The sequence below is a fragment of the Rhagoletis zephyria genome, unplaced genomic scaffold (assembly GCF_001687245.7).
Source record: "Rhagoletis zephyria isolate East Lansing unplaced genomic scaffold, Rhagoletis_zephyria_1.1 Rzeph_scaffold_01593, whole genome shotgun sequence".
NCBI lineage: Eukaryota > Metazoa > Arthropoda > Insecta > Diptera > Tephritidae > Rhagoletis > Rhagoletis zephyria.
Genome location: NW_016158677.1, coordinates 33,534 through 47,858, shown reverse-complemented (window position 1 = coordinate 47,858; position 14,325 = coordinate 33,534). Strand labels below are relative to the sequence as shown.

Here is a 14,325-nt window from a genome sequence, read left to right as displayed (position 1 = left end):
AATATTAATGTTTTAAAATATCACAATTTTTTTGTTTTACCTCTTATATCTGCTTTGCTTTTTAATTGCGGCAAATAATATTTATATAGTTAAAATCAGCGTAAAAAGTACTAGCAATCTGCATTTTTAGTTTTTCTATAGCTGAACGGTTGGTTATCTTGATGTATGCCTAATATATTTTCAGTTCTATTTGAATTTATTTTATATTTCAACGATTCACGTAACTTTTCCATTGTTTTAAATCCTGGTTATGCCACTTAAGCTGTTTAATCTAACAACATCATAACCCTGGTAAACAGCTGTTTGTGAAACGTGGTGTTGCCGGACTTGCTCTTTACGATTTCATGAAATGATGCCGAATTTAAGGCTAATGCAGCGTTTTTGCTGCATTTAAAATGCAACATTTAGCACTTTCGAACATATGTTTTCGAAGAGCGTTCATGCTATAGCATTTAGAAAATGTACATTTACGCGAGTTGAAAATCGTATGCTTTTGACAAACAGCCGTGTTCCAGTCTCTTATTTCGATCCGTATATATTACGATCAATTCTCACGCAGAAGATAATGTGCAAAAAGCCTACTGAAAAGGAAAAATAAATTTTAAACCAAAAATTCAATACAAAAACTTGAATTGTTATAACTATAACCGAACATTTGTTTGTGTATATATTCATTTGTCGGTGCTGTCAATTAAAATTTCCTCACTTAATTAGGAAACAAAACAAACAGAGCTGATCACAAATTCATCCAGATTTCTATCAGCAACACATCGATGTTGAATTTGCTCAAAAAAAGAAATCTCGATCGGCGATCACTGAAACGCAGCTAGCAACTGTATACTCGAAAAAGCAATGTTGCCACTTTTTCTCTTTAAACCATGTTCGAATCGCATGAACCAAAAATACCAAAATGAATGTTGACGTTGTATTTGTAGCTGGTTTTGAGAAAAAAGTTTGCGAAAGCGGGTTCGTCAGCTGAGCGTTTGTTTACATCACAAGCACCACTATTTTACACTTTTATTCAAGTAAAGAAGAGTTAATTCAACATGACAACACATTTTAAAGCATTTTGTTGCATCATTTTACCTAAATTGTGCGTTTAAAGTGGCTGACAATAATTTTGGCTAATTTTGGTTTTCGTTGTTTTCTTTGCTTTGTTTACTTNGTGGCTGACAATAGTTTTGGCTAATTTTGGTTTTCGTTGTTTTTTTTTTGGCTTTGTTTACTTTTCGCTCGTTTTCCAGTGAAACAAGATGGCGTAGAACCCGCTAAAAAATCTACTTTTTTCACTCTCTTGTTCTTACGTGATCTTGTGTCTTTCTTTCATGTTCGAATCGTTGAAATTTTGGAAGATCACAGGGTTGCTTGTAGCATTTAGATAGTTAATGCATAAATGGAGTTTCATTTAGTTGCATTTAGGTGACGAATTTTGTATGGATAAATGTACATTTAGAGTAGCATTTATAGCTAAATGCGCTAAATGTGCTTTTACGCGTAAGCAAAAACAGCCCATTACTTTCGTGTACACCAGTTTCGTGTTCGCAGTGTTAAAAAATAGTTGATTGTGGTTTCAAGTTCTCTAAACATTTATTTAAGCTTATAAAGTTTACGACATACAACAATACGACACTTACGACATTGCTGTGAATCCCTCAGGTGTTGATGCAGCCAATTTTATCCCAATATCATGAAATGAATTCGTGAATTAGCCTACGCATAAACGTAGTAATAAACGTAGTATGTAAAAGCATAGTTCAAATAAAAACAATTAATTTCTTTAAGTAGCTAATAGACGTGTAAAGTGCAAGTCCTTTTCACAAGTCTGTCGAATTCAAGAATTTCCAGAAGAGAGCTGTTACACCTTGCATGCAAAGTGGCTTTCGAAAGAAGTTTTTAATTCTGAAATTCAAACATTCCGAAACCACTTTTTGTCTGTTTACACGGTGAAAGCAGACAAGTCCACTTTCAATTCTTACCTGCAATTTTTATGCTTATAACGAAATTAATAAATACACATATTTTTCATATGTTGAGCGTGTGTGAGTCGGTGACAAAGTTCGCGGCGAGTAAATTTTTGACAACTATGAGGTGAATAAAATTTCAGTAGCTTATGACGCTAGTGAAATTTTTGACAAATGCATAGAAAATTTTGACAATCGCAAAGATTATTGATGTGTGTCATTTTTCGTGAAATAAAAGCTTAAATTGATGAATTGCCATCAACGATGGTAGATGGTTTCTTAAAATATTAATTTCACTTCAATTTGTAATATTTTGTTCCGCATAAATTTGCTGTTATCAAACATTTACTGCTGTCGAAAAAGATTTCATTTCACGCGGCACATTCGCAAAACTGTCTCACCATAGTAAACATATTCTGCCTTATCCTGAGTTTCGCTTGAAAAAACAATCACCCGAAAATTTGTAATCCACCCATAGTAAAACCATGGAAACCAAGAGTGAAAAGTGAACCGTTTCGGAGAAAATGAAACTCATGATAAGGTTGATTATTCAACAGCTTTCCCCATAAAACTTTGTTAACGATTCACCCACGCCCTTCATTCAACATTTTTACAATTTTGTAAAAATTTGCGAAAAAACGCGGCATTCGGCAGCACTCGATTGGTTTGACAGCACTTGCAGCAAAAATGAAAATTGCTAGTGCAGCACGAGCAAGTTGAAATTATTTCTCGAAAGCGATTTGCGTAATTTCAGGTGCAGTTACACCTTGCAATTTTTATTTCTGAAAGTGATTTCTGCTAATCTGCAAAAAAGTCTTTCCGAATGTTTACACGGGAAAGAACACTTTCGATTTCGCACTTTGACAGCAAAATGTGTATANCAGCACAAGCAAGTTGAAATTATTTCTCGAAAGCGATTTGCGTAAATTCAGGTGCAGTTACACCTTGCAATTTTTATTTCTGAAAGTGATTTCTGCTAATCTGCAAAAAAGTCTTTCCGAATGTTTACACGGGAAAGAACACTTTCGATTTCGCACTTTGACAGCAAAATGTGTATAAAAATCGCATGCATTGCCACGATTAACCGCACCTTTACTGTACAAATAATCCTATAAATTCTTTCATTGCACAAAAAAGATAATCTGGTAGCCTTTTAAGGGTATGTCACACGTGGCAATATTTCCAACTTGTCCACACCATTCGCTATCAAATTGAACAGAAAATATTTTATTTCCACGTATAGAGCGTGTCAGACGTGGCAATATTTTCAGCTTTTCTACGCAATTCGCCGTCAAATTGAGAAATATAAATTTTATTTCGATGTGTAAACAGCCAGAAAGACCTTTCTGTCACATATGTTTCAGAAATAAAATTGCAAGATGCAAAGAACGTAAATTTATAAGAAGAGACAACACGTTATAATTGTAACGAGTGGAAACATCAGGAGCGTGCATTCTCTTTTGCCCAAATACGTTTTGTGATTGGATGAAAAGAGAAGGCACGCTCCTGATGTTAACACCTGCTACAATTATAACGTGGTGTCTCCTCTTATAGATTTACGTTATTTGCAAGATGTGACCAGCGTTGCTAGGTTGACGTTTTGAACGACATTTGGAGGTTTTTTCATCCTGTTGACCTTTGTTGTGTAAAAAATTAAATTAAAAGTTTTAACTTCGCAGTAATTTTTCTCTATGCACTGTGTATTTAATGTATAGCGTATATATTTGCTTGTAGAGTAAGTACTTACGCTCACACTTTATTCTTTGGACACAGATGACTTAAATATAATGCAAACCAAGCGTACGCGCATTTTTTTTATTCTTGGACTAATGCAGCGTTTTTTGCTGCGTTTGGCACTTTCGAACATATATTTTTGAAGAGCATTCATGCTATCGCATTTAGCAAATGTACATTTACCCAAGGCATATTCAACAAGGTAGAAGTGACAATTCAGTCGAGCTCTCTTATAGCTGACTGCAATGTCAAAAAATGTAAATAAAGAAATTAAACCTTTGTTATGCATTTACCATATTTGATAAAACTCTATATCTTTAAAATTAATATGAAAATATTTAAAATCTCATTAGAATCAGCTTCATTTTAGTTATTGCATTTTCATTTTAATGTATATGTGGAAATGCATACTTGCACAAAATTACACACTAAATGAAACACTCATTTATAAAACCATTTTCACGATTTTCTTGCTTTTACTAGCCCAATAATTTAGAGGATTTATTTTTTTATTCAAATAGTTAATTCTAAAGTATATTAGACATTAAAAAAAAGTTTTATTCGTCTAAATTTACATCAGAACTTAACTTCAATAATTTATGTAGCTATTAAATTTTTGCAATCCGAAATTTTCTTTCCATTAAATTTATTAAAAATTACTTCCAGTTTCTTTATGTCAACAAGGAATTCTGGTTTAGGATTTATCAGACAGAAATTTGGTCTATCCACGTATATGAGTGGAAAATTTTCTCTTCATATTCGGTATGATAAATCCTGCACCTGGGAACAAACGCGTCCGCTTAGAAATACTAGGCTGCGAGGGGCAACAAATAAAGTCACTGGCACTAAAATTGTTTTCACGCACACGTGAAGAATCTCCTAAATAATGAAATATCGCAGCAATTTGCCCACCATTGTCGCTTCACTTGACAATTCGGAGGTTTAAATAATGCACAAGTTTGTTGTCCTGGCTCTTGTCAAACACAACTTACCGCCCGTAATTCCTTTTCATTTTATTATGTATTTAAAACTAATCACACAGCTCACAACTGAAAATTAAAATAAAAAAATTTAAATTTTGAATATTATAGGGTTAAGAGTTGACATTTTAGTCGCAGTTCAAAAGAGAGAAATGTCGAAATCGCTTCTACCTTGTTATGCCTTGCATTTACCCAAGTTCGAAATCATCTGTTTATTGTTTACATTGAAATTTAAGCAAAATGCGCCGAATTAAATTTATTTTATTAATGGTGAAATTATATGTATCTGTGACCATCAATTATGCGAAAATTGAAAAAATAAACACATCCATATATGAATTAATAAAAAGACGTGCACGATTTATGGAGATCGTAATTCTGTATAAAAACGAGCAAGTTGTGATGTGGGAATACATCCACTTGGAACTTTCAACAAATGAAAGAACCTTTGCTCCACAACAGGTATGAAAACAAAATTATAATCACTTATGTATGTATGTATATACATGCATGAACCAACTAACAAGATCACGCAATCGGAAAAGAATGAAAAAAGTAAATTTCTGAGCGTTTTTGACATCTGCCTAAAAATGAAAACAAACAAAGAAAACGAAAAAGGCGCGGTTATTGAGTGCGATTAGATTTGTATTTATTATAAAATATAAAAAGTGAAACTTGATGACAATTAGCAAAAAAAGTTCATAAAATATGGTTTTAATGATTGAGAGTGTTTTACAATCGCATATTATCGGCACCGGCCGATTTTTCAATGCCAACGTTCTGACCACAAATGTGCACCCACTTTTCACGCAAATTTACGCCTCTTGGCAAATCAAACAGACGCACAAACTTGTTCCAATCACGAAGCACTTCATATTATATCATAAATTTGTAATAAATCAAAATTTCTAATTAAAACCGCTGCAGAAAATACATAACATCGCTAAAATATCACTACGAAGAGGTAGAAGACGATGTAAACAGAACCAAAAAACATCAAAAACGCTACGAAAACTTTTTTCTGAAAATCGATTACAAATACAACGATGGCGGATTACGTGATCTGTAGTCGTTGGTTCATGTATACATATACTTAGAAATCCAACGTTTAACAGAATCGAGGAAGTACGTTTTGGGAAGTCGAGTGCCAATGCTCTGGAGATAATAACTTCAGACAAAATTTTAGACTAAATAGAAGTGCTTTTAAAAAATTATGCAGTTTTCTGGATCACCTAAAGAGAAAGGCAACAAGATTCCATAATACCATCTGCTTGGAGAAACGAGTTGCCATCGCCCTATATGCTCCTGGGTCCTCAGCGGAATATCGTAGCATTGCGAACTTGTTTGGAGTGGCCAAACCAACATTATGCGCAGCTCTCTTGGAATTTTTTAGGGAAGTGTGGAAAGTGTTACACCCAATGTATTTCAACCACTTTCCCCTAAGTAGAGAAACAATTGAAGACTGCGTTAATGGGTTTAAACACATTGGATTCCCTCAGTGTATGGGTGCTCTTGGTAAGCCCTTAAAATTATTATTTTTACCCAACTAAGTAGCGAATATATTTTTCAGATGGATGCCACATAGAGATTCATCCCAGACAGGAAGAAGCAGTCGATTATATCAATTATAAAGGATGGTATTCCACAGTGTTACAAGCACTTGTTGATGCAAGGTACCCAGCATGCAATTTTTTAGATATTCTATTTTATGTATATGCATATTCATCCGAATGTAAATTACATAGCGCATAACTTTTTCTCTTCTTTTAAAGATATCGCTACATCAACTTGGGAAGTCCAGGAAGGTGTAATGATTCCCAAATCTTTGAAAAGTCCAGCTTAAAAACGGAACTGGAGAACTGCTCCCTTCTGAATACAATGAGCACAAATTTAGGAAATTTTGACATCCCAGTTGTCATTCTTAGAGATTCTGCCTTTCGTTTTTCCAAATATTTAATGAAGCCTTTTCCATTCAGTTTGGATAAGACGCCTTCACAAAAAGCTTTAAATTACCAACTTTCAAAATCTCGTAGAGTGGTTGAAAATGCTTTTGGGCAATTGAAAGCAAGGTAATTAAGTAAATATAGAATTGGTCGTTAAATCCCACTGGGAAAATAGGTAAGCACCTTACGAGGTAAGCCATGTTTTCCTTCAGTTTTTAGTACCAAAATAGTAATTACGGCCAATGTCAGCTAATAGTAAAGCGCAAAATGAACACCTCCTATGACACATTACGTTGTCAGTTGCAAAATTATCGTGCAGCCGAAGTTATTTCCAAGCGCCGAACTACTCCGAGCAACTGCTCTGCATTATGCATAACTTACTTTGTAAAGCAGCTCAGAGGTATGTCTGATACCAAATGTAGATTCTAAATTCCTACTTACATAAGGCGGCCACGTCTTTGTTAAAGTAATGGAGATTCGGCAGGGAAGTAGTAAGGACCGCCGGGTGAAGGGCAATACAGCTTTCCCCATAAAACTTTGTTACCGATTCACCCACGCCCTTCATTCAACATTTTTACAATTTTGTACGAATTTGCGAAAAACGCGGCATTCGGCAACACTCGATTGGTTTGACAGCACTTGCAAAAAAAATTGAAAATTGCTGGTGCAGCACAAGCAAGTTGAAATTATTTCTCGAAAGCGATTTGCGTAATTTCAGCTGCAGTTGCACCTTGCAATTTTTATTTCTGAAAGTGATTTCTGCTAATCTGCAAAAAAGTCTTTCCGAATGTTTACACGGGAAAGAAGACTTTCGATTTCGCACTTTGACAGCAAAATGTGTATAAAAATTGCTTGCATTGCCACGTTTAACCGCACCTTTACTGTACAAATAATCCTATAAATTATGCGCGTTCCTTATCTCCCAGAAATAGTCAGAAAAAGTCCGAAGTAGTCAGATTTAGCCCAAAAAGCGTTCCTTAACTCGGAAATGACAGCAAAAATTAGAGAGCAACAGTCAGTGAGAGCCACTCTCATCAGTCCGAAGTAGTCAGATTTAGTCAGAAGAATTTTTTCTGGCAAAATCCTGAAAAGTGTCAAACTCAATTGATTTAAATTAACGGAAATTAAAGAATAGGCAAAAAGTGAGAATAATCTAAAAAGTAAAAGAAATGAATTGAAATTGGAAGGAGGCAAAAAAATTGATATAGCAAGTGTTTATTGTGCTTGTGCTTGTGTGAATGTGTTTTGTACATACATTTCTGTTCTTATTTGACGTTAGTTTTGTTGTTGCCATTATTTGGACTAAAAATTTGGTTTTCCTGTTACTCTCTTTTAGTGAGCGCATTTTGCTTACGCTCTGGCATTTTGACACTTTTCAGATTTTAGTCCAAAAAGATAAGGAATGAACCTATTCTTTCATTCCACAAAAAAGATAATCTGGTAGCCTTTTAAGGGTATGTCACACGTGGCAATATTTCCACCTTGTCCACACAATTCGCTATCAAATTGAACAGAAAATATTTTATTTCCACGTATAGAGCGTGTCAGACGTGGCAATATTTTCAGCTTTTCCACGCAATTCGCCGTCAAATTGAGAAATATAAATTTTATTTCGATGTGTAAACAGCCAGAAAGACCTTTCTGTCACATATGTTTCAGAAATAAAATTGCAAGATGCAAAGAACGTAAATTTATAAGAAGAGACAACACGTTATAATTGTAACGAGTGGAAACATCAGGAGCGTGCATTCTCTTTTGCCCAAATACGTTTTGTGATTGGATGAAAAGAGAAGGCACGCTCCTGATGTTAACACCTGCTACAATTATAACGTGGTGTCTCCTCTTATAGATTTACGTTATTTGCAAGATGTGACCAGCGTTGCTAGGTTGACGTTTTGAACGACATTTGGAGGTTTTTTCATCCTGTTGACCTTTGTTGTGTAAAAAATTAAATTAAAAATTTTAACTTCGCAGTAATTTTTCTCTATGCACTGTGTATTTAATGTATAGCGTATATATTTGCTTGTAGAGTAAGTACTTACGCTCACACTTTATTCTTTGGACACAGATGACTTAAATATAATGCAAACCAAGCGTACGCGCATTTTTTTTATTCTTGGACTAATGCAGCGTTTTTTGCTGCGTTTGGCACTTTCGAACATATATTTTTGAAGAGCATTCATGCTATCGCATTTAGCAAATGTACATTTACCCAAGGCATATTCAACAAGGTAGAAGTGACAATTCAGTCGAGCTCTCTTATAGCTGACTGCAATGTCAAAAAATGTAAATAAAGAAATTAAACCTTTGTTATGCATTTACCATATTTGATAAAACTCTATATCTTTAAAATTAATATGAAAATATTTAAAATCTCATTAGAATCAGCTTCATTTTAGTTATTGCATTTTCATTTTAATGTATATGTGGAAATGCATACTTGCACAAAATTACACACTAAATGAAACACTCATTTATAAAACCATTTTCACAATTTTCTTGCTTTTACTAGCCCAATAATTTAGAGGATTTATTTTTTTATTCAAATAGTTAATTCTAAAGTATATTAGACATTAAAAAAAAGTTTTATTCGTCTAAATTTACATCAGAACTTAACTTCAATAATTTATGTAGCTATTAAATTTTTGCAATCCGAAATTTTCTTTCCATTAAATTTATTAAAAAATACTTCCAGTTTCTTTATGTCAACAAGGAATTCTGGTTTAGGATTTATCAGACAGAAATTTGGTCTATCCACGTATATGAGTGGAAAATTTTCTCTTCATATTCGGTATGATAAATTCTGCACCTGGGAACAAACGCATCCGCTTAGAAATACTAGGCTGCGAGGGGCAACAAATAAAGTCACTGGCACTAAAATTGTTTTCACGCACACGTGAAGAATCTCCTAAATAATGAAATATCGCAGCAATTTGCCCACCATTGTCGCTTCACTTGACAATTCGGAGGTTTAAATAATGCACAAGTTTGTTGTCCTGGCTCTTGTCAAACACAACTTACCGCCCGTAATTCCTTTTCATTTTATTATGTATTTAAAACTAATCACACAGCTCACAACTGAAAATTAAAATAAAAAAATTTAAATTTTGAATATTATAGGGTTAAGAGTTGACATTTTAGTCGCAGTTCAAAAGAGAGAAATGTCGAAATCGCTTCTACCTTGTTATGCCTTGCATTTACCCAAGTTCGAAATCATCTGTTTATTGTTTACATTGAAATTTAAGCAAAATGCGCCGAATTAAATTTATTTTATTAATGGTGAAATTATATGTATCTGTGACCATCAATTATGCGAAAATTGAAAAAATAAACACATCCATATATGAATTAATAAAAAGACGTGCACGATTTATGGAGATGCTAATTCTGTATAAAAACGTGCAAGTTGTGATGTGGGAATACATCCACTTGGAACTTTCAACAAAAGAAAGAACTTTTGCTCCACAACAGGTATGAAAACAGAATTATAATCACTTATGTATGTATGTATGTATGTATATACATATACTTAGAAATCCAACGTTTAACAGAATCGAGGAAGTACGTTTTGGGAAGTCGAGTGCCAATGCTCTGGAGATAATAACTTCAGACAAAATTTTAGACTAAATAGAAGTGCTTTTAAAAAATTATGCAGTTTTCTGGATCACCTAAAGAGAAAGGCAACAAGATTTCATAATACCATCTGCTTGGAGAAACCAGTTGCCATCGCCCTATATGCTCCTGGGTCCTCAGCGGAATATCGTAGCATTGCGAACTTGTTTGGAGTGGCCAAACCAACAGTATGCGCACCTCTCTTGGAATTTTTTAGGGAAGTGTGGAAAGTGTTGCACCCAATGTATTACAACCACTTTCCCCTAAGTAGAGAAACAATTGAAGACTGCGTTAATGGGTTTAAACACATTGGATTCCCTCAGTGTAAGGGTGCTCTTGGTAAGCCCTTAAAATTATTATTTTTACCCAGCTAAGTAGCGAATATATTTTTCAGATGGATGCCACATAGAGACTCATCCCAGACAGGAAGAAGCAGTCGATTATATCAGTAATAAAGGATGGTATTCCACAGTGTTACTAGTACTTGTTGAAGCAAGGTACCCAGCATGCAATTTTTTAGATATTCTATTTTGCGTATATGCATATTCATCCGAATGTAAATTACATAGCGCATAACTTTTTCTCTTCTTTTAAAGATATCGCTCCATCAACGTGGGAAGTCCAGGAAGGTGTAATGATTCCCAAATCTTTGAAAAGTCCAGCTTAAAAAGGGAACTGGAGAACTGCTCACTTCTGAACACAATGAGCACAAATTTAGGAAATTTTGACATCCCAGTTGTCATTCTTGGAGATTCTGCCTTTCGTTTTTCCAAATATTTAATGAAGCCTTTTCCATTCAGTTTGGATAAGACGCCTTCACAAAAAGCTTTCAATTACCAACTTTCAAAATCTCGTAGAGTGGTTGAAAATGCTTTTGGGCAATTGAAAGCAAGGTAATTAAGTAAATATAGAATTGGTCGTTAAATCCCACTGGGAAAATAGGTAAGCAGCTTACGAGGCAAGCCATGTTTTCCTTCAGTTTTTAGTACCAAAATTGTAATCACGGCCAATGTAATCTAATAGTAAAGCGCAAAATGAACACCTCCTACGACACATTACGTTGTCAGTTGCAAAATTATCGTGCAGCCGAAGTTATTTCCAAGCGCCGAACTACACCGAGCAACTGCTCTGCATTATGCGTAACTTACTTTGTAAAGCAGCTCAGAGGTATGTCTGATACCAAATGTAGATTCTAAATTCCTACTTACATAAGGCGGCCACGTCTTTGTTAAAGTAATGGAGATTCGGCAGGGAAGTAGTAAGGACCGCCGGGTGAAGGGCAATACANGGACCGCCGGGTGAAGGGCAAGAATCTGACAGGGGAAATACTGCATTTTCAGTCAATAACGGCAAGTATGAGTTTGGATGATTGCCGTTTGACCTGAAAAATGGACCAAGCATATTTCAAAGAGCGATAGATTACGTGCTGCGAGAGGAAATAGGAAAGTATTGTCATGTGTACATAGATGAAGTAATAATCTTTTCCAAGTCAACAGAAGAGCATACAACAGATGTAAAGAGAATACTGACAAAACTCTTGCAAGCAAATATGCGAGTAGCACCTGAAAAGTCAAAATTTTTTCACACCGAAGTCGAATTTTTAGGCTTTAAGGTATCCAGCGATGGATTTAAGACATGTCCTAACAAAATTAAAGATATAGTTAACTATGAAATAACAAAATCCCTTCGTAGCCTGAGGTCTTTTATAGGACTGGCGGGGTATTACAGGAGATTTGTAAAAGGTTATGCGGCAATTGCAAAACCTCTAACAAAATATCTTAGTGGCGAAAACGGGCACGTATCAGCCAAAAAGTCTAAGTATATAAAACTTCAGCTAAACGCTGAAGCGATAGGGGCATTTAATAGAATTAAATCTATATTAGCCTCAGAAGACGTGTTACGTTTATATCCCGATTTTAGGAAACCCTTTGAGTTAACAACGGATGCATCTGCTNAAAATATCTTAGTGGCGAAAACGGGCACGTATCAGCCAAAAAGTCTAAGTATATAAAACTTCAGCTAAACGCTGAAGCGATAGGGGCATTTAATAGAATTAAATCTATATTAGCCTCAGAAGACGTGTTACGTTTATATCCCGATTTTAGGAAACCCTTTGAGTTAACAACGGATGCATCTGCTGATGCAATCGGAGCCGTTTTATTGCAAAAGGGACGGCCAATAACGATGTTTTCACGAACTTTAAGTAAAACCGAACGAAACTATGCAACAAATGAACGAGAAATGCTAGAAATAGTTTGGGCTTTGCAAAGCCTAAGAAACTATTTATATGGGGCTCCGAATATTCATATTTATACGGACCATCAGCCTTTAATTTTCGCGATGTCCGAAAAAAAACCCAAATACAAAACTTAAAAGATGGAGGAGTTTTATTGAAGAATATTCTCCGAAATTCTATTATAAGCCAGGATTAGAAAACAAAGTTGCTGACGCGCTGTCACGGCAACATATACACGCAACTACAGCTCATAGCGAACAGTCATCCACAAATATTATTCCCTCTGTACCAAATCCTATAAACTGCTTTAAAAACCAAATCTTCATTCAACATTCACTTAACTCGGATCATAAGCAAATGAAAGCATTATTTCAAAAACAAATCAGACACATGGTGCAGTTTTCATCCATCCCAAATTTGATATGCACTTTGAAAGACACATTAAACGCGGCATGCATTACATGCATAGATACATTTTCAAAGTTCGCTGTGGTAAAGAATATTGCATCTTGCAATACAATAGACGTAAAAAATCCACTTATTGAAATTATCTCGCAATTTTACGACACTAAACAGATTATCACCGATAATGAAGGAGCTTTCACATCAAAAACTGTCCAGAGTCTTCTACAAAATCAATTCAATATTTCTATGTTTACTGTTCCAGCACTTCACAGTCGAAGTAATGGCCGAGTGGAACGCTTCCATTCTACTCTGGCCGAAATTGCAAGATGCATAAATGGAGATGCTACTGACGTAGTTGAATTGATTCTGTTAGCAACCCACAAATACAATAACTCAATTCATTCAGTTACCAAATATAAGCCAAAAGAACTTTTATACAATTCAACTGAAGAAGTTAAAAAAGAAATTAGGAATCGTTTAAAAATGAAACAGGAAAAGGACTTAAGTTACCATAATAAAGAAACAAAACCAAGAGAATTTAAACCAGGTGAAATGGTCTATGTAAAAAGTAATAGGAGAATAGGAAATAAACTTTCAAAACTTTATAATGAAAAGGCTATTCAGGCGGATTTCAGAATTTCATTTATTTGAAAGACACTATTAACTTTACAGAATGAAAAATAAAAAGAACTACTACAACAGGACTTCGACGAGATGGACGACTTAGCTCGCATTAGGGTGGCCAGATGCGCTGATTTAATCAGTACATGTGCTGATTTTTTTTCCATTGTACTGATTTTTAAGAGCCCGAAATCAGTACGCAAAATCTACTGATTTTTTGAGTTTGTACTAATTTTGTACTGATTTTTACATTTAATAAATACTTTTGTAAATTGGTGTAATTGACATTTGCTTGAGGTTTACATGTTCAAAACAATGGTTTTTGACAACTCATACGTGTGAGCAGATTGAAACCATTATTAAAAAGGTGTCAGCTTGCAATTGTTTCGTTTCCTAGGATTTCGCAAAATAACAACCTGTTTGGATTCAACCCAACCCAACTTCACGATTTGCAGGCTTTACAGGATTTACAGGAAAAGCTGGTTTCGCCATTACTAAATCTTATGAAAGGTGGTGGTGAGTTAATCATATATTAAGTACACTGAGAAGATGACAATAAGAGATAATGTTTTGATTATAATTAATGAGAAATCGGCTGTCAGTATGTCAAACTTAAGACGACTACTGCTACGGTGCAATGTAAGTTCTAACAAGCAAGAGCAGCGCTGTCTTCGGCTATGCCGAAGGCTTCATACCTTTCATGAACATCTGCAAATTTTACTTTGACAGATTACTGCTTTTGAATACATCTGCATACATCGATAGAGGAGTTACATACTTATATAAAAAATCGCATCTAAACAATCAGAGGTATGGAAGATATACTTTATATG

The 14,325-nt window shown here is 34.8% G+C and overlaps 2 protein-coding genes across 5 annotated transcripts; both read left to right on the top strand.

Annotated features, from left to right (window-relative positions):
- The first annotated feature begins 3,841 nt into the window (after positions 1–3,841).
- On the top strand, positions 3,842–6,953 carry LOC108364559 (uncharacterized). 4 transcript variants are annotated; one of them, XM_017618284.1, is made up of 5 exons: positions 3,842–3,883; positions 4,873–5,137; positions 5,791–6,190; positions 6,246–6,348; positions 6,448–6,953. In XM_017618284.1, exons 2-5 carry the CDS (start codon positions 4,916–4,918, stop codon positions 6,746–6,748), a joined length of 1,026 nt encoding a protein of 341 aa, XP_017473773.1. In that variant the 5' UTR covers positions 3,842–3,883; positions 4,873–4,915; the 3' UTR covers positions 6,749–6,953. The 4 variants fall into 4 exon arrangements, with proteins under 4 accessions (XP_017473773.1, XP_017473775.1, XP_017473772.1 ...); XM_017618286.1 differs by lacking the exon at positions 3,842–3,883 and having other exon boundaries at positions 4,809–5,137; positions 6,261–6,348; XM_017618283.1 differs by lacking the exon at positions 3,842–3,883 and having other exon boundaries at positions 4,809–5,137.
- A 1,809-nt stretch (positions 6,954–8,762) lies between these two features.
- On the top strand, positions 8,763–11,498 carry LOC108364558 (uncharacterized). The gene is made up of 5 exons (XM_017618282.1): positions 8,763–8,835; positions 9,825–10,089; positions 10,170–10,569; positions 10,625–10,727; positions 10,827–11,498. The coding sequence occupies exons 2-5, from the start codon at positions 9,868–9,870 to the stop codon at positions 11,125–11,127; spliced, it is 1,026 nt and encodes a 341-aa protein (XP_017473771.1). The 5' UTR covers positions 8,763–8,835; positions 9,825–9,867; the 3' UTR covers positions 11,128–11,498.
- Positions 11,499–14,325: the final 2,827 nt, after the last annotated feature.

Coding starts and splice junctions, on each gene's coding strand:
- LOC108364559 (XM_017618284.1), top strand. CDS start 4,916: ATGCGCCGAATTAAATTTATTTTATTAATGGTGAAATTATATGTATCT. Junction 5,138..5,790: donor GAACCTTTGCTCCACAACAG/GTATGAAAACAA, acceptor AACGTTTAACAG/AATCGAGGAAGTACGTTTTG. Junction 6,191..6,245: donor TCAGTGTATGGGTGCTCTTG/GTAAGCCCTTAA, acceptor TATATTTTTCAG/ATGGATGCCACATAGAGATT.
- LOC108364558 (XM_017618282.1), top strand. CDS start 9,868: ATGCGCCGAATTAAATTTATTTTATTAATGGTGAAATTATATGTATCT. Junction 10,090..10,169: donor GAACTTTTGCTCCACAACAG/GTATGAAAACAG, acceptor AACGTTTAACAG/AATCGAGGAAGTACGTTTTG. Junction 10,728..10,826: donor CTAGTACTTGTTGAAGCAAG/GTACCCAGCATG, acceptor CTTCTTTTAAAG/ATATCGCTCCATCAACGTGG.